Genomic DNA, 23,243 nt, shown 5'->3' on the forward strand with positions numbered 1-23,243 from the left:
AGTTTTGCATGCACGTATTTATCTCTTTTGGCAATTATTTCTCTTAGATCAAAGTGTAAAGCTTTAATCTTTTTGCAGCACTCTATTCTATATGATGAACTCTACAAATAAAGACCAATATTGAATATATTCTCCCACTCATAAATTTTCTAGCAACACATGGAACCTACACGTCATACAGTAGTACTTTGATAGATCAAAGTTATATTTTCTCACATATATACACTTGTATTTATTTGTTTGCTGGTCCACCACGGCTTACATAAATAATTGGGTTTAGTGCGTAAAAAGATCATCAAATACTAATCAAAATATGGTACTGTATTGATCATAGATATGCTTGTACAAATTATATGGTGTTTTGTACAGCTTTTACATGTACAAATCAGATTACATAGGAAGAAAATATTGAAGCATACATATACATGTGCATCATCCATTGAACATCCCAAAAACATGGGTGAACTGATTGCTTTTTTTACTACATCCAAAATAGTTACAAAATGCACTAGGGGCAAGATGGTCTTTTCACCTCACACTTAACACCATTAGTACCTAAAATGGACAGAAATGTCATATAAGGAACAAAATTTACTTTAGGTGTCAAATAGGGAAGAAAATTTTATTTTGGACCAAATAGGGAAGCAAATTTTAAGAAAGGGCCAAATAAGGAATTCTCTCCTGCTCCAGCCGCAGCCCACATCCTTGCACCGTCCTGATGTCCCTTCTCCTACAGGGCGCTGCAAGCGAAGCGGCGTGGCGCGGTTGAGTTAGATGTCGCAGTTCATCTTGCTAGAAGATGCACAAGCAGGGGAAAGACAGGGCCATAGGACGCAGGAAAGGTGAACCTTATAATTTTTTTGTTGATTACTATTCTTGTTTGTTTGAGCTTGCCAAAACATGCCGGTGAATTAGTAAAAATAGAGGACAGAGAAGAAGGCTCGATCATGTTTACTATCTATCCCCTCCGTCCCAGAATATAAGAATGTTCGATGTTATATTGTGGGACGGAGGGAGTACTTCAAGGATCATATGCATGTGAACTGATTTGTTAACACATCACATCTAGCAAGTAGTAGTTGTTACATGCAAATGCATCTGCTTCTAGGAAAAGCAGGGGTTCAGTGTAGGGTTGAGCAGTGGCGGTGCCAGGAACCATATCATGTGTAGTCAATTGGGTATTGTGAAGTCAGATGTATGAACATGTATGAATTTCTATGATTTTTTGCATGGTTTTTGCTTGTCATATGATGTATTTGACAAAAATCTGTGTAGTCAATTGACTACATAGATAAAGTGTGGCTTAGCCTCTGGGGTTGAGGAGACTTGGAATGTCGAGCTTTCGACGCAGCATGATTTAGTTAACAGGGAAAAGGAATGTCAAGTGTTGGCCGCCGCTGGATCAGTGCAGATCTATGCCGGAAACGCCTGTCTCCTGGGTGGCTGCAGAGTGGTGTTCAACTGAGAAGAAACGGTTAAGGGGGAATTGATAGGGAGGAGATGTTGTTCAGTTTTCAATTTTTCATACCATGGTGGACCTGGCAGACGGGGAAGAGAGCGTTACTGTGTGACGTGGAAGGGCGCAATGAAGGTAGTGAGCACGGAGTGCGAGGAGGGGCACGTCCCTTGATCTGCTCCATGGCTAAGGTCATAACGCCCAAGGTGGCACGCGCCACCGTGAATACCACCATCCTTGACACGATCGTCGTGTTCGCTGCGAGCGCCTTGGTCACCGTCGCTGCCGTCATGCTCATCAGTAACGTACTTACCCCACCACCCACCTCGATTAAGAGTGTGCATGCATAGTTATACCTATTCTTGCCTTTTTCCATCAAAAAACCTGTCATGTTGACCTCATGGTTCGTGTTGATAATGGAAGCTTTCCAAACTTTAACTACTAGGAGTATCATTGTTTTTTTTCACTTTGTTTGTAATGAGATATCTTAAATATTGCTTACATAGACTACATATCATGTTGTCAATTCTTAATTTCCAACTCCAAGGAAATCATGTTGGTGTGCATCTCTGAGTTCATCTTCATCACCAGTGAGTAAGCGGCTCTTTTCCACGGAATGCTATCATAAAAGCTAAAGTTGCATGTGTCTTCATGTGTGAATCATAAGTGGTGATTCCAAGTTTGTTGATCGACAATTTTCAGACTACAAGTTAATAGATAGTCAATCATGCTCTTATTTGTAACACGAGTTGGTCTTCAACGTGTTCAGCACAAATGAGTAACCCAACAATAGTCTAATGCTGTTTATTTACAGTCTTAGAATTATAATCTCGCATAGAAGCATAATTAAAATCACAAGGAAAGCTCAACAACACTCCAAGAACCGATTCTTCAGTTTAATGTCTGCTTCCTTTTTTGTCCTTAGTAGAACACAAGTTAATTAATTTTCTCATAATTTGGGAATCTTCAAGTGATTATTATTGACTCGAGCATCTTAGGGGCGTTAGGGATTTAATATTGTATAAGTGAAAGGGAATCGTCTCCTTTAACTAGCAATGGGAAAGAGCCTACATGTCATTCAATCTTGGGTATGAACGTAGATGTTAATTGCTACTAGATAGATTTACAATTAATCTCATTCTTTTGTTTTCTCTAACAACCAAAACGAGTGTTGTGCACTTACAACTCGTGCTGACTGAACCGGTGATGTTTCTTTCTCCATTTCTTCACCTTGATTGCCCCCGCCTATTTCATGTTGGTGACTGAGTCTTGACACCATGTTTGTCTAGATAAGATCACCCTCTGGTTACTTGATTCCATTTGATTTATTGCACTATTTTGTTTGGAGTGTTTTTTGTTTGCTTTGCACCCTTTTTAGTTGTTTTTCAGAATGACTATTAGAGTTGAGTTCATGTATATGGTAACTTGGCAATATTAGCTTTCAAGCATGTTCTTATGTCCATCACTTAGACAACATCTTTTGTTCAACTCAATTTATGTGGATAACAAGTGCAGTTTCTTAAAGCAATTTAAAAAATGACTTGCAAGCAATTATTGTCGTAAGTTCTCTTTAATATTTGGATATTACAAATTTAGTTCTGGCCCTCCTTGATTTTTCATACAAAGAAGGTAATTGAATGTAGTCTTTTATCACCACACTCTGCGAAACATTGAACTCCTCCACCTTGGACAAGTCAGAGAATTATATGATTGATCTTTAGAAATTAATATTTGTTCCAGGAATCATGTTATCCACTAGCAACTATCATTTTTTTTTTCTGTAGTAAGAGTCCGCAGTGCGTTGGCAGCATAGGTGCATATGAACCGCGAAGCCTGAGATGATAATAGTGAACTGGTTAGTCACAAAACAAGTCAATTTTCGATAGCTATTAGTTACACATTTTATATACTCTTGCAATCTTTGATGACGTTTTCAGCTCATGTACACATATGTCGCTCATGAAATGAACTGGCCATTTGTATATGCATTAAGGTGCACACAAGTTGTTTAAGTGCAACAGAGTACTACACAAGCCCAAATCAAGATGTTTAAGTCCTTGGCTTTGTTGTTTGTGGCCTCTCGTATGCCCTGCTAAGATGCATCTCAATGTCTCTCAATGTCTCTGCAGTGAATGGTGCCACAATCTGATGTCTAAAATGTAATGTGAACATTTCCTTTTCATGGAGGGGAGCAAAATAAGATTAATCTCACCATCTTTCTTTGTGTGGCTGAGATGCTTTTCATATTTTGTCTGGCTCCACAGGGGTGGAATTGGGCCTGGGGCAACTGGGGCTATAGCCCCAGGCGTGGCCCAACTCTTAGTCTATACATTCAGCAGAATTTTTCAAGTTTGTAGTGTAATATCGGCCCAGCCCCAGGCATGCAAACCCAGCTGGACGTTCCTCAGCCCATGTGTCATCCATGTATCCTAACCGAGGTCCAGCCCAGTTAGGACGATCGCTCAAAGGAATCGCTAGCGCCTTCCACCAAATCGCCATCACGCACGGTTTGCTTTGAGTCTCTGACACTTTCCCTCGTCTCACCAGATTGGATTAGGTAAAAGTAATCTCATTCACGCCGCCGTCACCGCCGCCCCTCAACTCTCCTCGATTGCTCGATTCGACCAGACGCGCTCCCAGGCGGCTATTACTCCGAATCTCAATCTGATAATCTGTAGCCTCGTTGGAGTAGCCTCTGTTCTGCTCCATCAGTTTATCTCCACAAACGGCTGCTCCATCAGGTAATGGTATAAGTTTTTCATATCATCTATTTTTGCCCATTAATTCCTTCTTATCATCAAAAATTAATAAATTGGTGATGTTAAATTGTACTCCCTCCGTAAAAAAAATATAAGAGCGTTTAGATTACTATAGTGATTTAAATGCTTTTATATTTGTTTACGGAGGGAGTATTAATTTAATCAAATCATTGTTATTTGATGAGAGTGGGGAAGAGGACCCGGATAATTAATTCTAGGCCACACACTTCAGAATAATGGTATAATATGTTCTTATTAGTATGTGTGCTATTTGACTTTTTTCAAGCTAGTAGTGTTATTTATAACTGCTTAGGTTTAGCGCTAGGCTTCGAGAAATCCTGACTCCATAAGTTGATCCGCGAGAGCTGGTCGCCTGTCAATCTAGAGCTAGAAACCTAGATTGAGTTGCAGAAATGTTTGGCTGTAAAAATTTCAATCAAGAAGTTGCTCCATGTTTGTTCACGAAAACTGTTATCAAGAAAAAGAATCAGCAAAAAAGAAAAGCCGCGCGGCAAGGCGCGCCTTTACATCTACTCCCTCCGTTCAGGAATACTTGTCATAAAAATAAATATATATATGTATTTTAATTCTAGATACACTCATTTTAATCTATTTCTCCGACAAGTATTTTCAGACAGAGGGAGTAGTAATAATGTAGTAATATGACTAAGGGCCTGTTTGGTTCCAATAAGTCAGGTGACTTAAAACCAATGACTTATAAATCACGTCTGTTTGGTTGTCACCTGACTTATAAGTCACCTTCCCACACCTTCCCACCTTGTTTTTTAATGTAAAGATGATGGGACCCACGCAAAAGGGGGTGACTTATAAGTTGGGGTGGAGCAACTTATGACTTATAAGTTGGGTGACTTATAAGTTGGGTCCGTTTTTATAGCGCAAAAAAGACCGCTCTCGACAGAGAATCGAACCCCCGACCTAACAATACGTGAGACGACTCAACAACCACCGCGCGACCAAGCTTGATGTGATAATATACATCTTTTCTACACTTTCTTCTTTCGCCTTTTCTTTTTCCTTTTTTTAAAATCGAGAAAAAATATTTCTTCACTTTTTTCCGGAAAATGGACGAACTTTTTGTTTACAAATTCAATGAACTTTTTCCATAATCGATGAACTTTTTTTTTCAAATCTGGCGAACTTTTTTTAACTTCGATGAACTTTTTTTGAATCTGATGAACTTTTTTCAAATCCGATGAACTTTTCTTCAAAATCGATGAACTTTATTTCATATTAGATGAAATTTTTTTAAATTCGATGAACTTTTTTTGTATTCGACAATTTTTTTTCAAAATTGATGAACTTTTTTTGAATCTGATGAACTTTTTTTCGAATTCAATGAACCTTTTTTCAAATCCGATGAACTTTTCTTCAAAATCGATGAACTTTTTTCATATTCGATGAACTTTTTTTAAATTCGATGAACTTTTCTTCAAAATCGATGAACTTTTTCATATTTGATGAACTTTTTTCAAATTTGATGAACTTTTTTTCGTATTCGACAAATTTTTTTTCAAAATTGATGAACTTTTTTGCAAATTCGGTGAATTTTTTTCGAATTCAATGAACTTTTTCCTAAGAACCAGAGTATGTACTGTAGAAAACCTGTTGATTTTTTCCTAAGAGAAATCATGACATAATGTAGCAATTCTGGGGAAGAGAAAAAAAAAAGCGATCGAGCGATCGAGTGGGCGGCTAGCGAGCGGGAGCCAGCGCGCGTTGCTGGGCCAAGCCCATGCAATCGACGCAGCGGGCGCTGAAGGCGCTGGCGAGGAGCTCTCTTTTGACTTGGTCCTCCCAACGTGGCATGCGCTTCGTGAGCAGGCCCGTTTTGTGGGCCGTTCTATCAGACGTGGGGTATCATGGGCCCGGTTGTCGGTGAGTCTGAAGCGAGGTTTTTCTGGTCGATCCATCGATCTCCGGGTCAAAAGCGGTGGCGTGGCCCATGGGAGATGGGAGGGAGTCGCGCAACACGTGTCGCTCGATTGCCTGGGCGCTGGGCGGGGCTGTGTACAGAGGGGAGAGGGGTTGTTGGTGAGGTGTTCTTGGTGTGGCTTCTCAGTCCAGGCGGTCTCCGCCGCCGCTGCATTGGAAGGGAGATGCCCTCTGCTCTGTTTTGGGGCGCCGTTCTCGTGGTCTCCTGGCTGCTGCTTCCGGCTAGGGAGGCTTCGGCTCTGCGTCAGGTCTTCTTCTTTGCCGTATCGCTTTTGGGGCACCGTGGTACTCCCTCTGTAAACTAATATAAGAGTATTTAGATCACTATTTTAGTATTCTAAACGCCTCTTATATTAGTTTACGGAGGGAGTACCTGATACTTACGTTGTTCCTTCTCTTATATTAAGATTTGTATATGTCGCTACATGTTCAGTTTTTGGGTGGTGTATTTCGATTTTGTCGGTATATTAGTGTGGTGGTCATGTTCCGGTTCCCACAAATCACAATGTAGAGAAAGAAAACCCATTGGAGTATCTGAATTCGCTCAAGGCGTCTAATAATCCTACCCATTATCTCAAGCTAAAACTTGTACTCCCTATCATTTTGTTGACGATCCTGAATCGATCACTGGGTCTTTGCAAGGGGACAAGATTGCTGATTACAAGGCTTTCTGATTTTGTTCTAGAGGGGATTTCGTTGTATTAACGGGGATTGCAGTTGGAGAATCTGTTTGTGTTCCCAGGATAGTGCTCAATGGGACCAATCCAAAGTCACCTTTTGCTCTTCAACCTAGGCAGTTTCGTGTCAAGGTTTGTTATGCAATGACAAATTAACACAAGTCTGCATATTCAGATCGCTCACAGCATGTACTCCATCAGTCCGGCAATACGAAAAGGCCGAGCTAACCTGGTTCTCAGGATGGGCGTATCTGTGTGAGAGTTTGTCGGCTTTGGGAACATTGTGATGAGGGCAGGGATGCTGAGGTCCTGTGTCTGCATATGGTTTTAGGAGGCAAGAAGGTTTGTTAGTGCTTTTTGTTGTACATTGTTTCTGCTCCTGGTATCTTTCTTCCATGTGTTGCATAATGTTTCCCTTTGGGATTTGGTTGGTGAGTTCAACTAAATGGTTAGCTATTTGTAGTCTGCTTTGCCTTGGCTCTCCCAATTTGCTCATTGATTTTTGCTGTTGTTGCTGTAGGGTCATGGTATCCATGCTATTATCTACACACAAGTGAATATTAGAGCCCTTGGAATAATAGCATTCATTTTACGTGTGACAGACGGTTCTTTTACTTAAATGAATATCATGGCCTTCCTTTGAATTGTGTAGATGCTTGCTAATTTATGTGTTTTTAGACATATGGCTATCATCGTTTTGTGGGGTTGGAATGAAGAGCAAGTGGATGCTGGTGAATTGATCAGGAGGAGCCGTGGGGAACCAGTGATCATGCTTGCTATGGGGTGCAGTTTTAAGATGCAGGATTGTATACCTCTTTATGATCTGCGCTTTCATTTCGGTTCAGTGTTACACAATGGTTGCGTGTTGTTTCACTTTCATGCTTTGCTGCTGTCTTTGGTTCTAACTTTTTAATTAATTTGTATTCTGGAGGTATGGTTATGCTGACGGGGAGCTACTGGTCGAAGTTTTCAATCAGTCTTGCTAATCCAGGTGTATCTGGCTTCCGTAACAAGTAATTGTTGTTCTTATCTGTTGAAGTGGCGTTAGTATAAGCAGTGATGTGTTCTTGCTGCTTGCTGACAGGGACCGGCATTTTAGCTCCACTGGGATGGAAGACGCCACAGTGGCTTATTTAGCTCATGTCATTCCACGTGTGTTTATGGTATGGTTCTCTGGGCGTCTTTATTAAGAGGGGGATTGTTTAGATTGTTGATCATCATTATCTTGTGCAGCACAAGGCCTTCAGATGCAAGATAACTGTGGAGGCTATACCATCTAACCAAAATTATCGTGTGACCAGTATAGCTGGAGTTTTTTTTTTTTGAGAAACACCAGTGTAGCTGGAAGGCAGTAAGATGGCGGTGGTTATCAGTGTTCAAAGCTGGGCTGTGGGAGTTGATCAAAGAAATCACAGCCCACTTTTTCCTTGCATGCCACACAAGTAGAAATCCCCCCTACGAAATCCCTGTGGCACAACCAGCGCAGCGAACCGCGCCGCACTCGAAGAAATCATTGCTGAATTAGATACAGAAGGATCATGTGAGTGACTCCGGTGAATGTGCCTAAATATCTCTACTGGCTTCCGCCTTGGCATGTATAAATTCTACTGTATGATGCATTGTCACTTTCAGGAAGATGTAAAATATTGACATGATGTTGCAAGGCAACACGTTCTTCCCGTCATTGTTGGGCTTTGCTTGATGTTTTAATATTATGGCTATAATGCTACTGTCTGATATTTTTTTATCGTGTTTTTTTGTTCACATATATAAAAACCTAATACTGGATGATTTGCCCAGTTTTGACTAATTTAGAATAAAAGAGCTTGCTAAAATATACTCCCTCCCTCCCGTAATTCTTGTCGTGAGGTCATTTTTGCAATTTAGTCCTCGTCGTTTTCCTGACCAAACCCGCGGTCCTCGTCCTTCCTCAATCTCCTCCCACGCCACCTCCGCCTTGCTTGGCTCCCGCCATCCCGCACAGCCGCCTCGTTCCCCTCCCCTCCACTCGCCACCTCGTTCCCCTTCGCCCGCCGTCCGCGAAGGTTCAATTTTGGAGACCACCGTCCGCAGTCCACGCTCTCCTGCCTGTGCCCGTCGTCGACCACCTCCTTTCCGCCAACCATGAAGATCGCCCCTCCATGGACGCCGTCGACCCGAGCACCGGGAAGCACGGGTGCCCCTTCTCCACTCCGTGGACGGTGCCTTCCACCAGCGGCGCCCCGTCCGACGACGGCGTCCTTCCCCGAGGGTGGCGAACCGGAGCTGGCACTGCCCTTCGTCGACCTCCTCCTCCCCAGCTGGCCGCCGTTGACCACGAAGCCGGTCCCCGCCTCGCCGCCCAGCAGCCACCACTGCCCACCTCGCCGTCAACCTCATCTATTGGATTCGGCAGAAGCTCTCCCCCGACGCAGCAGCAACCATCCCCGCATTCACCGCCCAGCAGCCTCCTGCGACAACAGATCAAAGGCGAGGATGCTTGACGGAATCCCCAAAATGTCAAAACTGGAAATTTTAATACTGTGCTCACCTGTGAATTACTCCATTTTGTGCACTTGTGGAATTTTGAAACATGTACTCCATTTTGGGACACACGCAGGTGGGATTCAGAGTACTCTATAAAACTTCTACAAAATTACTCCACACAAACAAGTGCAATTTTCTAGACCTGCTTGTAAATTACTCCATTTTGAAACTGAGATCTGCTTGTACTGTCATAATTTTCAGTTTGTAAAATTGGAGTATTGAAGAAGTGTATTTTCCATTTTGAAACTGAAAATGAACTGTATGTTCTGCGATCTGTATGCTGATTATCAATTCTGTTTCCACTAAATTTTAATCAGTGACTAGCAGAAGAATTTACTTCATGTTAACTACAGCACAATATTCAGTTTCCACTAAGAATTGAAATTCATTCAAAAATACTGTTTGATTGTTTCCAAAAACTACAGACAAATTCCAGTTGCAGTACATCTAGCTGATATTCCATCTTGACATAACAGTACGAGCCCTGCAAAACTAAGTGCAAGTACTCTTCAAGTCTCATTTGCTCCTTTGTAAATTCAGGTAACACATTTAACACTTGGTAAATTCAGTTAACTGAATTTGACTGAGCACTTTTGTACCAACAGTAAACTGATTCTTGTAAGGAAAAAACTTGCTGCACAAATTTGGTTCTGAGTTTGTACCAATACTTAACTGAATTTGACTGAATTTTTGTACCAACAGTTGCACAAACTTGGGGCTGTACACTGTTAACTGAATTTGACAACATATAACGTGTGAGAACAGCTCAAATATCGTGTGAATTTCCTGTACACTGTTAACTGAATTTGACTGAACACTTTCCAAACTTAGGAGTAGTTCTCTATTAACTGAATTTGACTGAGCACTTTCTAAAAGTCGGTTCTGAGTTTCTGCACAAATTTACGCACAACATGCTGCTACAATGAAATTGATTGAACTGGACATTCTTGGAACTGAAATTGATTGAACTGCATTTTTTTTTCAAATTGTCAGGTTCGGTACCAGCTCGTAGAAGCAGACATGGGGGTGGGGATCAGAGGCGGTGGTAGCCGCCAGCTGGCAGCAGAGATGGCGGCGGGGATCGGGGGGGGGGGGGGGGGGGGGGGGGGGGGGGGGGGGGGGGGGGGGGGGTCGGCGTCACCCACCAGCAGCGGCAGCAGCAGCCGGCGGTCGAAGCGGACCAGCGCGGCGGCCGAAGTGGACCAGCGCGGCGACATGCTCTGATATCTCGCATTGTATCTATCATTGTATTTCTGAGATTGTGATGCCTCACAATTCCTTTTAAGCATTATGGTTGGGTACATGCTCTGCTCCAAGGTTGTAATCGGTAACAAACTTAGTGGCTATGTTGGCCATGATTTTAGAAACCCAAATATCTGAGATTTTCAGTTCCTACCTTTGAAGCTTGCTATTGTGATATTTGTTCTGTCATACCCTTTGAGCTTCTTGGTTTTCATTTCTTCTAAACCTACAGGATATATGGTGGTATTCTAAACATATTTCAAGGCATCAAGTCTGAACATTCCATAGTACAACAGATGGACGCAGCAACGCGGGCCATCGATGATCTAGTGTATAGTATTAAAGCAACCTAGTTCTGAATTTTAGGCAGGCTGTGGATTCACATACATATTATATATGTAATGCTGCGTAAGCCAGATGGCTCGCTCCTGTGATATGAATATGATCTCTATTCCTCGTAATACATTAGACAATCCCTAAAAAATCTCAAAAGATCCATGGATTCTATGCATCACGGGTACAAGGGTACACAGAATATTTCAGTTTCTGACTCGTTAGTATGTCATGCATTAATAAACACATTTACTGGTGCCTTCTCTCACTTCTCAACGATACCACATTTGCCCATGAAATTATGATGATTCAAGTACATTAAGAAATGGATATATAGGATACGTTAAGACTTTTTTTTGGTGCAGTACAGATATCCAAACTGCCAGTAAGTGTGTGTAAACTGATGCTTGTAAAAGACACACTAGTTATGACCCTCCAGAACTGCTCCCAACTGTTGTCATCTTTTTCAAATGCAATACATGCTATATTAATTGTGTTTTCTTGGAAGAGGAGATTGAGGAAAAAAATCATAACCAGTAAGAAATATGAATCACCCATAACTTGGTCTAAATAAGTCTAGATATCAACTCCGGCAAGCCAGATCCTGCTCCTTGCACACATTGCTGAAATAAGCAGCCTACGCAACTTTCCAGAAGAGGTTGAAGCAGTGACAGTACTTATTCAATGATGCAACATAAACTCATTGGGAAGTATCAAAACAATCTTATACTTAAGCGACACAGATCCAAAGTGAAAGTAAGCAGATTGTACCTATATTTCAATCGATTCTGCTTCTCCATTTCAATTTTGATTCAAGGTTGAAGAACTTCAATCCAGATATCACCAAGTCTGCAGTGACCTTCTTCAGGTGCTCGTTCAGCATATCCTCGTAAACAATAAAATTAGCCTCCGAAATAATATCCCTATCTCTCATAACAGAGAACACCTCTCTAGCTCCAGTTGAAGTTGCGTACTTGCAGAATCCATAGATGACAGCAGAGAAGATAAGTTCTTCTATTAAATAACCTAACTCAATCATCTCAACCACCACTTTCATGACCTTCTCCGGGTCTTTTGATCGGCAAGCTTCAATAACAGTTAAGGTGTACTTGAATTCCATTGGCCCATTATCTACATTTCCAAGACAATCTGATACAAGTGAAACAGCTGCATTTATGTCTCCAATCTTGCATAGCCCTTTCACGAGCGAACGATAGGCTGAAATACTTGGTATCCATTCAGCCTTCATCATGGAGTTGTAGCATGAGCAAGCCTCTTCAATATTTCCTTCATCCACAAAACATGGAATCATAAGACTATATGTACATGATTCTGGCTCGCAGTCATCTGAAGCTTTCATTTCCTCAAACAGTAATGATGCTTTCTTCCTCTCCTTGATCTTGAGCAGATTCTCAATAAGAATGTTATAAATGTTAACACTGCAATACCCTTTTTGTCTCAAAGTCTTGAACAATTCCACGGCCTTCAATTCCCTACCGCCCTTGCATGCAAAGAGCCTCAAGAAGTCTGCTAAAAATTCTATGGCAGGCAAGCTCAGCTCAACCAATTTGTCAACCAATCCAAAAAAATTAACCATCTCACCCTTATCAGCATAGCAAACTAGTAACTGTGAAACAGTCTCAGAGCTTGGCACTAGCTCCTCCTGAAGGACAATCTGAAACATCTGATGTGCCTTATCCTCCCGACCTATACCACACAGACCGCCAATGAGTATGTTGTATGTTTTGAGCTCAGCGCGATAGCCAGCATCCACCATCTCCTTCAAAATCCTACAGCCATCCCCAACCCTCCCAGCTGCAACATACCCATCGACGAGTGACGCATACACGATCCGGCCAACCAACAACCCCTTTTTCTTCATCCCCTCAAACAATTTAGCTGCTTTCTCTACCATCCCAGCGTTGCATAGCCCCTCAACCATTGTAGCATATGCCATTGTATCTGGCTCCACACCATCTCTCTCCATCTCCTCCCACACTCTGATGCAAGCCTCCATGTGCCCCCTGCGCACCATCGTCTTGACCAGCGCAGTGTACACAAACACGTCCGGCCGGCACACCTCATCACGCATCCTCCCAATCATCTCTAGGATCCTCTCCGCCATCCCTTCCTGGCCCAGCGCACGCACGATGATTGCAAATGTGACCGGCATAGGCCTGATGCCACTTTCAGCCATTTCATCGAACAGCTTGAGCGCATCCTCAACATGCCCTGCCGCAGTCAAGGCGCCGAGGACACGGTTGCAAACGTGGACCTGCGGCTGGACAGAGAACTCATGTCGAAACCGGCGGAGCGTGTAGAGCGCACGGAGGGGGCGGCGTGCAGCGGTGTGAAGCCGGACGAGGAGTGTGAGCTGAGGGTGAGAGACGGGCTTGCCGTGGGAGCGAATGAGGTCGGGAAGCTGATCGGCGGCAGCAGGGAGGCCTGCAGCGGAGAGGAGGGAGGCGAGAGCGTGAAACGCGGGGAAGCAGTGCCGGAAGCCCTTCTGGCGGCCGGCCCAGTGGAAGAAGGGGAGGGCGAGCGGGGGAGGCGGTGGCGGGTGCGCACTGAGGACCTCAGCCACGAGGGTGGGTGGTACGCGGCGGAGCTTGGACAGGTCGGCGACGACGGGAGGGCCCCAGCGCTGGTGCCGGCGGAGGGCGTCGAGCAAGAATCGCGCGAGCGGGGAGAGACGGCGGGAAGAGGCAGATGTGGAGTGCGACGGAGTCGGTGGCGAGCGAGGAGAGTGCGATGGGGAGGAGGGGTCCCAGTCAGGGAGGTGGAAAGGGGCGGTGGTTGCGGCGGGCGAAGGGGAGCGGGGTCCAGGAGAGGTGGCGCGGAGGTGGGTGATGAGACCGCCATGGACGGTGGGGCGGTACGGGGACGCGCGGCGGTGGCCATGGTAGATCGTGTGCCTGCGGCGGCGGCTGTCAGCCGGACCGGGAGGGGATAACGGAGAGGTCATTCTCAGTGTGCGGTGGCACGCCGCAGCGCCGTCGCGAGGAGCATGAGCAGAGGAAGCCGGCGTGGAGGGGAGAAATGCGAGCGAGTCTGCCCTGGGCGGCATCTGCTCCGGCACATCCAACGGCCGGCGGTACTTCATGATTGGAAAACATTTGGAGCCGGCAGGCCGGTCGAACGCCACGCTGGCTCAGAGGTATCCAACGGGCCGACCTAAGAGCAACTCCAATGGGCGATCCATTTCGTCCGTCCCTATTCGTTTGGGTCGGCGCGGATAAAAGTGACGGCCCAACGCGTCGACCCAAACTCAAATCGTGTCCGCCTGGCGTCCGCGCCGACCCATTTTCGACCTAAAATTGCGTCTGAAATGCGTCGGCGCGGACGCGCCGCGCGTCTCCTCGCCGTTCTCCGCGTCCCCACCTGGCGGACACCCAACCGTCACCGGTCGTCTTATTTATGACGACCACCGACAGCGGGCCTACGCGTCAGCCAGTGCGCGCGTCCTTTTTTAACCACGCGTGCAGCGGGGTCGGCCTCATCCACTTCTCCCGTCCACATCTGGCCCCCCATCACTTCCTTTGCTTCCTCACCGGCGACCGCAAACCCTAGCGCGTGCCATGGGCCTCTTCGGCAGCAGCAGCAATGGCAAGGGCAAGGGCACCCCCGGCGCCTCGTCATCCCGTGCTCCCCCTCCCCCTCCCCCTCCATCGCCGGCGCGTTTCCGCCCTGAACGCCGGCGCCTGCACATCCCGGTGCACCAAGCGCGGTGGCACTGGGAGTACACGCAGCCCCTCCCCTACCCCGACGTGACGCTGCCGCACCGTTGGCATTTGGATCCAAACCGGATCCCGGGCCGGCAGTTCCGCGGACCCAGCGGGCGCACGACGACGAGGTGCGCCGGCGCCGCGCGCTGCTCACGCCGGAGTAGCGTCGGTTGCCCGAGTACGCCGCCGACTCTCCTAACTGGGAGGCTTGGTTCGCCCTCGAACACGAGGAGCAACGACGCTCGGGTGTCGACGCCGTCCCGCCGCCGCCCCCGGAGGTAGAGCCGGAGGACATGGAGGCGGAGGCGGAGTACCAAGCCGCCCTCGAGGAGGCCCTGCAGCACGCGCTGGAGGCTAGCCGCATCGAGGAGGACGCGCACTGGGATGGGCTGGAGCAAGCCCTTGCCCTGTAGGCGGCGGAGGACTCCGTCCACCCCCGCTCTTCGTGCCGCCGCCTCCATCGTCGCCGCTCGTACAGCCCAAGCCGGAGTCGTCGCGTAAGCGCTCCCCGCCTCCACCCACTTGGCCGGAGGAGGCCTACTCGTGGACGGACCAGTACCGCGAGTGGGTGAGCGTGCCTCCCGTCCACTTCGCCGCGACGCCGGAGGAGGAGGCGGCCCACCTCGAGGATGGAAGGAGCAGGCCGACGGCGAGGAGCAGATGCGCTACGAGGCCATGCTCCAACGCGACGCGGAGGCGCTCCGGCTCGAGGAGGAGGAGCGCGCGCGGCTTGCCGCAATGCCGCCGCCCCAGCAGACGCCGGAGGAGGCTGCCCTGGCAGCGTACCAGGCGGTGTTCGGGTGGGCTGGCCCTGCTTCGGTCTTCATCGACCTCACCGACGACGACGGCGTCGAGGGCAAGGGCAAGGGCAAGGCCGACGACGTCTAGGGCAGCGTGCGGGGCGGCAGCAGGCGGGCGCGAACTTTTTTTAATGTTTTATTTAATGTTTATTAGATTTAGGTGGACTTTGGTCGGCGTTTGAGCGGCCACTTTATGTTTAATTATGTTTATTTATGTTTATTTCGTGCAACTTGTTTTTTTTTTCACGCCGGCACATTTGGGACGGCCTCCCCGTTGGGCGGTCAAGCCGACCCATTTTAAAATACGGACGCGCACGTCCGCCTGGCCGATCCAAACGGACAAAAAGCGGACAAAGCGTGCGTCCATTTGGGTCGGCCCGTTGGAGTTGCTCTAAACGGATGGTGCTTTTGTCTGTTTTTTGTCCGTTTGGGTCGGCCCGGTGGACATAAACGTTCGGAGCTATGTTTGGGTCGGCGCGAGCGCCCAACGCTGGTCCGACCATTTTGTTGGCGCGTCAAAAAAAGTTTAAAAACATTTTAAAAATAAACGCATGCATTACATTAATTAACATAAAAACCTAAAAAGTAGACGACGTGCTGCCCTAGGCGTCCTCGGTGGCGGCGGCGTCTGCGTCGGGGCCGGTGAGGTCGATCAACGTCGGCGCAGGGCCGGCCCAGGGGATGTCGGGTTGCGCCGCTGCTGCCTGCGCCGCCGGTCCCTGGGCCTGGCGCGCCTCCTCTTTGGCCTCGCGCTCGAGCATTTGCAGGCGCTCGCCCTCCCGGCGCTCCTTGGCCAGCCGAACGCGGCATCAGTGGTCGAGGTAGGACGCCTCTTGCTTCTCCGTCGACCCGAGCCAGATCGGCGGAGCGCTGACCCACTCGCGCACTACTCCGGTTCAGGAGTAGCGCTCGAGGGAGGCCGGCTCCTCCGGCTCGGCTTTGGGCGGGGAGGGCAGGGTCACCGTCGGCACGACGCAGTCGCCCGCCGCGAAGAGGGCCATGGCCTCTGCCATGGCAGCCTGGAAAGCCGTCTCATCCGCCTCCCTCCACCGCTCCTCCTCCTCGCTCTCCTTAATGGCCGCCTAGTAGGCGGGCTCGGCCTCCTGGTCCTCGTCGCGGACAACGAGCGGGGCGGCGGCAGGCTGCGGTCAACGCTGCGGACGTCGCGTCGCCTCGCCTCCTCGTGCTCGAAGGCGAACCATCGAGCCTAGTAGGGCGAGTCGACAGTGTAGTGCGGTTCGGCGCGCTGCTCCGGCGTCAGCAACGCCTGCCGTCGCAGCACCTCCTCCGCATGGGCCCTCGCCATCCGCGGCGCCGCCGGCACTGGGATCCTCTCCGGATCCAAATGCCAGTAATGCGGTAGCGTCGCGTTGGGGTACGGCAGAGGCACGCGGTGCTGCCAGTGCCACTCGGCCTGGTGCACCGGCACATTGATGCGCTTCCTCTGCCGGGGAGCGCACGGCGGCGCGGGGAGGGCGGGAGGGAGGGGGAATGGCGGGCGGGGGCCCTTGCCGTTGCCGTTGCCGCCGATGTCGGAGAAGAAGCCTGTGCTGGCGGTGAAGGAAATATGCCCTAGAGGCAATAATAAAGTTATTATTTATTTCCTCGTATCATGATAAATGTTTATTATTCATGCTAGAATTGTATTAACCGGAAACATAATACATGTGTGAATACATAGACAAACATAGTGTCACTAGTATGCCTCTACTTGACTAGCTCGTTGATCAAAGATGGTTGAGTTTCCTAGCCATAGACATGAGTTGTCATTTGATCAACGGGGTCACATCATTAGGAGAATGATGTGATTGACTTGACCCATTTTGTTAGCTTAGCACTTGATTGTTTAAGTTTACTGCTATTGCTTTCTTCATGACGTATACATGTTCCTATGACTATGAGATTATGCAACTCCCGAATACCAGAGGAACACTTTGCGTGCTACCAAACGTCACAACGTAACTGGGTGATTATAAAGGTGCTCTACAAGTGTCTCCGATGGTGTTCGTGGAGTTGACATAGATCAAGAATAGGATTTGTCACTCCAATTGTCGGAGAGGTATCTCTGGGCCCTCTCGGTAATGCACATCACTATAAGCCTTGCAAGCAATGTGACTAATGAGTTAGTTGCGGGATGATGCATTACGGAACGAGTAAAGAGACTTGCTGGCAACGAGATTGAACTAGGTATTGAGATACCGACGATCAAATCTCGGGCAAGTAACATACCGATGACAAAGGGAACAACGTATATTGTTATGCGGTTTGAACGATAAAGATCTTCATAGAATATGTAGGAACCAATATGAGCACCCAGGTTCCGCTATTGGTTATTGACCAGAGACATGTCTCGGTCATGTCTGCATAGTTCTCGAACCCGTAGGGTCCGCACGCTTAAAGTTCTATGATGATCGGTATTATGAGTTTTTGTGTTTTGATGTACCGAAGTTAGTTCGGAGTCCCGAATATGATCACGGACATGACGAGGAGTCTCGAAATGGTCGAGATGTAAAGTTCGATATATTGGATGACTATGTTCAGACACCGGAAGTGTTTCGGGAGGTTTCGGACATTTCCCGGAGTACCGGGGGGTTACCGGAACCCCCCCGGAGAGTTTATTGGGCCTAATGGGCCTTAGTGGGAGAAGAGGAGGGGCGGCCAAGGGCAGCCGCGCACCCCCTCCCCCTCTAGTCCGAATTGGACAAGGAGGGGGGGCGACGCCCCCCTTTCTTTCTCTTCCTCTCTTCCTTCTTTTCCTCTCCTACTCCTACTAGGAAAAGAGGGAGTCCTACTCCGGGAGTAGGACTGCCCCCTTGGCGCGCCCTCCTCCTTGGCCGGCCGCCTCCCCCTAGGTCCTTTACATATGGGGGCAGGGGGAACCCCAGAGACACAACATTTTGACATGTTGATCTCCTAGCCGTGTGCGGTGCCCCCCTCCACCATAATCCACCTCGGTCATATCTTAGTGGTGCTTAGGCGAAGCCCTGCGACGGTAGCTTCATCAACATCGTCACCACGCCGTCGTGCTGACAAAACTCTCCTTCGAGCTCTACTGGATCGTGAGTTCGCGGGACGTCACCGAGCTGAATGTGTGCTGAACGCGGAGGTGCCGTATGTTCGGTACTGAGGATCGGTCGATCGTGAAGACGTACAACTACATCAACCGCGTTGTCATAACGCTTCCGCTTAACAGTCTACGAGGGTATGTGGACGACACTCTCCCCTCTCGTTGCTATGCATCACCATGATCTTGTGTGTGCGTGGGAATTTTTTTGAAATTACTACGTTCCCCAATAGTAGCAACCGAGCCAGGTTTATGCGTAGATGTTATATGCACGAGTAGAACACAAAGTGAGTTGTGGGCGATACAAGTCATACTACTTACCAGCATGTCATACTTTGGTTCGGCGGTATTGATGGATGAAGCGGCCCGGACCGACATTACGTGTACGCTTACACGAGACTGGTTCTACCGACGTGCTTTGCACACAGGTGGCTGGCGGGTGTCAGTTTCTCCAACTTTAGTTGAACCGAATGTGGCTATGCCCGGTCCTTGAGAAGATTAAAACGACACTAACTTGACAAACTATCGTTGTGGTTTTGATGCGTAGGTAAGAACGGTTCTTGCTCATCCCGTAGCAGCCACGTAAAACTTGCAAAAACAAAGTAGAGGACGTCTAACTTGTTTTTGCAGGGCATGTTGTGATGTGATATGGTCAAGGCATGATGCTAAATTTTATTCTATGAGATGATCATGTTTTGTAACGGAGTTATCGGCAACTGGCAGGAGCCATATGGTTGTCGCTTTATTGTATGCAATGCAATCGCCCTGTAATTGCTTTACTTTATCACTAAGCGGTAGCGATAGTCGTAGAAGCAATAGTTGGCGAGACGACAACGATGCTACGATGGAGATCAAGGTGTCGCACCGGTGACGATGGTGATCATCACGGTGCTTTGGAGATGGAGATCAAAGGCAGAAGATGATGATGGCCATATCATATCACTTATATTGATTGCATGTGATATTTATCCTTTATGCATCTTATTCTGCTTTGTTTGACGGTAGCATTATAAGATGATCTCTCACTAAATTTAAAGGTAAAAGTGTTCTCCCTGAGTATGCACCGTTGCCAAAGTTCATCGTGCCGAGACACCACGTGATGATCGGGTGTGATAAGCTCAACGTTCATCTACAACGGGTGTAATACAGTTTTACACACGCAGAATACTCAGGTTAAATTTGACGAGCCTAGCATATGCAGATATGGCCTCGGAACACTGAGACCGAAAGGTCGAGCGTGAATCATATAGTAGATATGATCAACATAGTGATGTTCACCATTGAAAATTACTCCATCTCACGTGATGATCGGACATGGTTTAGTTGATATGGATCACGTGATCACTTAGATGATTAGAGGGATGTCTATCTAAGTGGGAGTTCTTAAGTAATATCATTAATTGAACTTTAATTTATCATGAACTTAGTCCTGATAGTATTTGCATAACTATGTTGTAGATCAATAGCTCCCAATGTAGCTCCCTTTTTATTTTGTTATGTTCCTAGAGAAAAACTAAGTTGAAAGATGTTAGTAGCAATGATGCGGATTGGATCCGTGATCTGAGGATTATCCTCATTGCTGCACAGAAAAATTATGTCCTTGATGCACTGCTAGGTGACGGGCCTTTTGCAGGAGCAGATGCAGACGTTATGAACGTTTGACAAGCTCGGTATGATGACTACTTGATAGTTTAGTGCGCCATACTTTACGGCTTAGAACCGGGACTTCAAAAACATTTTGAATGCCACGGAGCATATGAGATGGTCCAAGAGCTGAAATTGGTATTTCAGACTCATGCTCGTGTTAGAGGTATGAGACCTCTGACTAGTGCTTTGCCTACAAGATGGAGGAGAATAGCTCAGCTAGTGAGCATGTGCTCAGAATGTCTGAGTACTACAATCACTTGAATAAAGTGGGAGTTAACCTTCCAGATAAGATAGAGTTCTCTAGTCACTATCACCAAGTTACTAGAGCTTCGTGATGAACTATAATATGCAAGGGATAGACGGAAACGATTCCCAAGCTCTTCGTGATGTTGAAATCGACGAAGGTAGAAATCAAGAAAAGCATCAAGTGTTGATGGTTGACAAGACCACTAGTTTCAAGAAAAGGGCAAAGGAAGAAGGGCAACTTCAAGAAGAACGACAAGCAAGTTACTGCTCAAGTGAAGAAGCCCAAGTCTGGACCTAAGCCTAAGACTAAGTGCTTCTACTACAAAGAGACTGGTCACTAGAAGTAGAACTGCCCCAAGTATTTGGCGGATAAGAAGGATGGCAAAGTGAAGAAAGGTATATTTGATATACATGTTATTGATGTGTACTTTACTAGTGTTTATAGCAACCCCTCGGTATTTGATACTAGTTCAGTTGCTAAGATTAGTAACTCGAAACGGGAGTTGCAAAATGAACAGAGACTAGTTAAGGGTGAAGTGACGATGTGTGTTGGAAGTGGTTCCAAGATTGATATGATCATCATCGCACACTCCCTGTACTTTCGGGATTAGTGTTGAACCTAAATAAATGTTATTTGGTGTTTGTGTTAAGCATGAATATGATTTGATCATGTTTATTGTAATAAGGTTATTCATTTAAAGTCAAAGAATAATTGTTGTTCTGTTTACATGAATAAAACCTTCAATGGTCATACACCCAAGGTGAATGGTTTATTGAATCTCGATCGTAGTGATACACATATTCATAATATTGAAGCCAAAAGATGCAAAGTTAATAATGATAGGGCAACTTATTTGTGGCACTGCCGTTTAGGTCATATTGGTGTAAAGCGCATGAAGAAAATCCATGTTGATGGGCTTTTGGAATCACTTGATTATGAATCAGTTGATGCTTGCGAACCATGCATCATGGGCAAGATGACTAAGACTCTGTTCTTCGGAACAATGGAGCGAGCAACAGACTTGTTGGAAATAATACATACTGATGTATGCAATCCGATGAGTGTTAAGGCTAGCGGCGGGTATCGTTATTTTCTGACCTTCACAGATGATTTGAGCAGATATGGGTATATCTACTTGATGAAATATAAATCTGAAACATTTGAAAAGTTCAAAGAATTTCAGAGTGAAGTGGAAAATCATCATAACAAGAAATAAAGTTTCTATGATCTGATCGTGGAGGAGAATAATTGAGTTACGAGTTTGGTCTTCATTTGAAACAATGCGGAATAGTTTCGCAACTCACGCCACCCGGAACATCACAGCATAATGGTGTGTCCGAACGTCATAACCGTACTTTATTGGATATAGTGCAATCTATGATGTCTCTTACCGATTTACCACCATCATTTTGGGGTTATGCATTAGAGACAGCTACATTCATATTAAATAGGGCACCGTCTAAATCCGTTGAGACTACACCGTATGAACTATGGTTTGGCAAGAAACCTAAGCTGTCATTTCTTAAAGTTTGAGGTTGTTTCAACCTGATAAGCTCAAACCCAAATCGGAGAAGTGCGTCTTCATAGGATACCCAAAATGCTGGGTACACCTTCTATCACAGATCCGAAGGCAATACATTCGTTGCTAAGAATGGATCCTTTCTAGAGAAGGAGTTTCTCTCGAAAGAAGTGAGTGGGAGGAAAGTAGAACTTGATGAGGTAACTGTACCTGCTCCCTTATTGGAAAGTAGTTCATCATAGAAATCTGTTCCTGTGACTCCTACACCAATTGTGAGGAAGCTAATGATGATGATCATGTAACTTCAGATCAAGTTACTACCGAACCTCGTAGGTCAACCAGAGTGAGATCTGCACCAGAGTGGTACGGTAATCCTGTTCTGGAGGTCATGTTACTTGACCATGACGAACCTACGAACTATGAGGAAGCGATGATGAGCCCAGATTCTGCGAAATGGCTTGAGGACATGAAATCTGAGATGGGATCCATGTATGAGAACAAAGTGTGGACTTTGGTTGACTTGCCCGATGATCGGAAAGCCATAAAAATAAATGGATCTTCAAGAGGAAGACGTACGCTGATAGTAGTGTTACTATCTACAAAGCTAGACTTGTCGAAAAAGGTTTTTGACAAAGCTCAAGGTGTTGACTATGATGAGATTTTCTCACTCGTAGCGATGCTTAAGTCTGTCTGAATCATGTTAGCAAATTGCCACATTTTATGAAATCTGGCAAATGGATGTCAAAACAACATTCCTTAATGGATTTCTTAAAGAAGAGTTGTATATGATGCAACCAGAAGGTTTTGTTGATCCTAAAAGGTGCTAACAAAATGTGCAAGCTCCAGCGATCCATCTATGGACTGGTGCAAGCATCTCGGAGTTGGAATATACGCTTTGATGAGTTGATCAAAGCATATAGTTTTATACAGATTTGCGGTGAAGCCTGTATTTACAAGAAAGTGAGTAGGAGCACTACAACATTTCTGATAAGTATATGTGAATGACATATTGTTAATCAAAAATAATGTAGAATTTTTTGGAAAGCATAGAGGAGTATTTGAAAGGAGTTTTTCAAAGAAAAGACCTCGGTGAAGCTGCTTACATATTGAGCATCAAGATCTATAGAGATAAATCAAGAAGCTTGATAAGTTTTTTCAATGAGTACATACCTTGACAAGATTTTGAAGTACTTCAAAATGGAACAGTCAAAGAAGGAGTTCTTGCATGTGTTGCAAGGTGTGAAGTTGAGTAAGACTCAAAGCCCAACCATGACAGAAGATAGAGAGAGAATGGA

At 46.3% G+C, this 23,243-nt stretch overlaps 2 protein-coding genes and 1 long non-coding RNA gene across 5 annotated transcripts; 1 reads left to right on the plus strand and 2 right to left on the minus strand.

The window, feature by feature from the left end:
* Nucleotides 1-6,273: 6,273 nt before the first annotated feature.
* On the plus strand, nt 6,274-8,515 carry LOC125509751. 3 transcript variants are annotated; one of them, XR_007284211.1, is made up of 4 exons: nt 6,274-6,416; nt 7,021-7,187; nt 7,524-8,008; nt 8,079-8,515. It is a non-coding gene; the product is annotated as an uncharacterized LOC125509751 (long non-coding RNA). The 3 variants fall into 3 exon arrangements; XR_007284210.1 differs by having other exon boundaries at nt 7,021-8,013; XR_007284209.1 differs by having other exon boundaries at nt 7,021-8,008.
* A 42-nt stretch (nt 8,516-8,557) lies between these two features.
* On the minus strand, nt 8,558-10,471 carry LOC125509750. Its single transcript, XM_048674785.1, has 2 exons — nt 9,376-10,471; nt 8,558-9,295 (listed from the first exon to the last, which is right to left on the minus strand). The coding sequence occupies exons 1-2, from the start codon at nt 9,426-9,428 to the stop codon at nt 8,893-8,895; spliced, it is 456 nt and encodes a 151-aa protein (XP_048530742.1). The 5' UTR covers nt 9,429-10,471; the 3' UTR covers nt 8,558-8,892.
* Nucleotides 10,472-11,469: 998 nt separating this feature from the next.
* On the minus strand, nt 11,470-14,072 carry LOC125509749 (pentatricopeptide repeat-containing protein At4g20740-like). The gene has a single exon (XM_048674784.1). The coding sequence runs from the start codon at nt 14,047-14,049 to the stop codon at nt 11,725-11,727; it is 2,325 nt and encodes a 774-aa protein (XP_048530741.1). The 5' UTR covers nt 14,050-14,072; the 3' UTR covers nt 11,470-11,724.
* Between the last annotated feature and the right edge of the window lie 9,171 nt (nt 14,073-23,243).

This window comes from Triticum urartu, chromosome 5 (genome assembly GCF_003073215.2).
Source record: "Triticum urartu cultivar G1812 chromosome 5, Tu2.1, whole genome shotgun sequence".
Classification (NCBI taxonomy): Eukaryota; Viridiplantae; Streptophyta; class Magnoliopsida; order Poales; family Poaceae; genus Triticum; species Triticum urartu.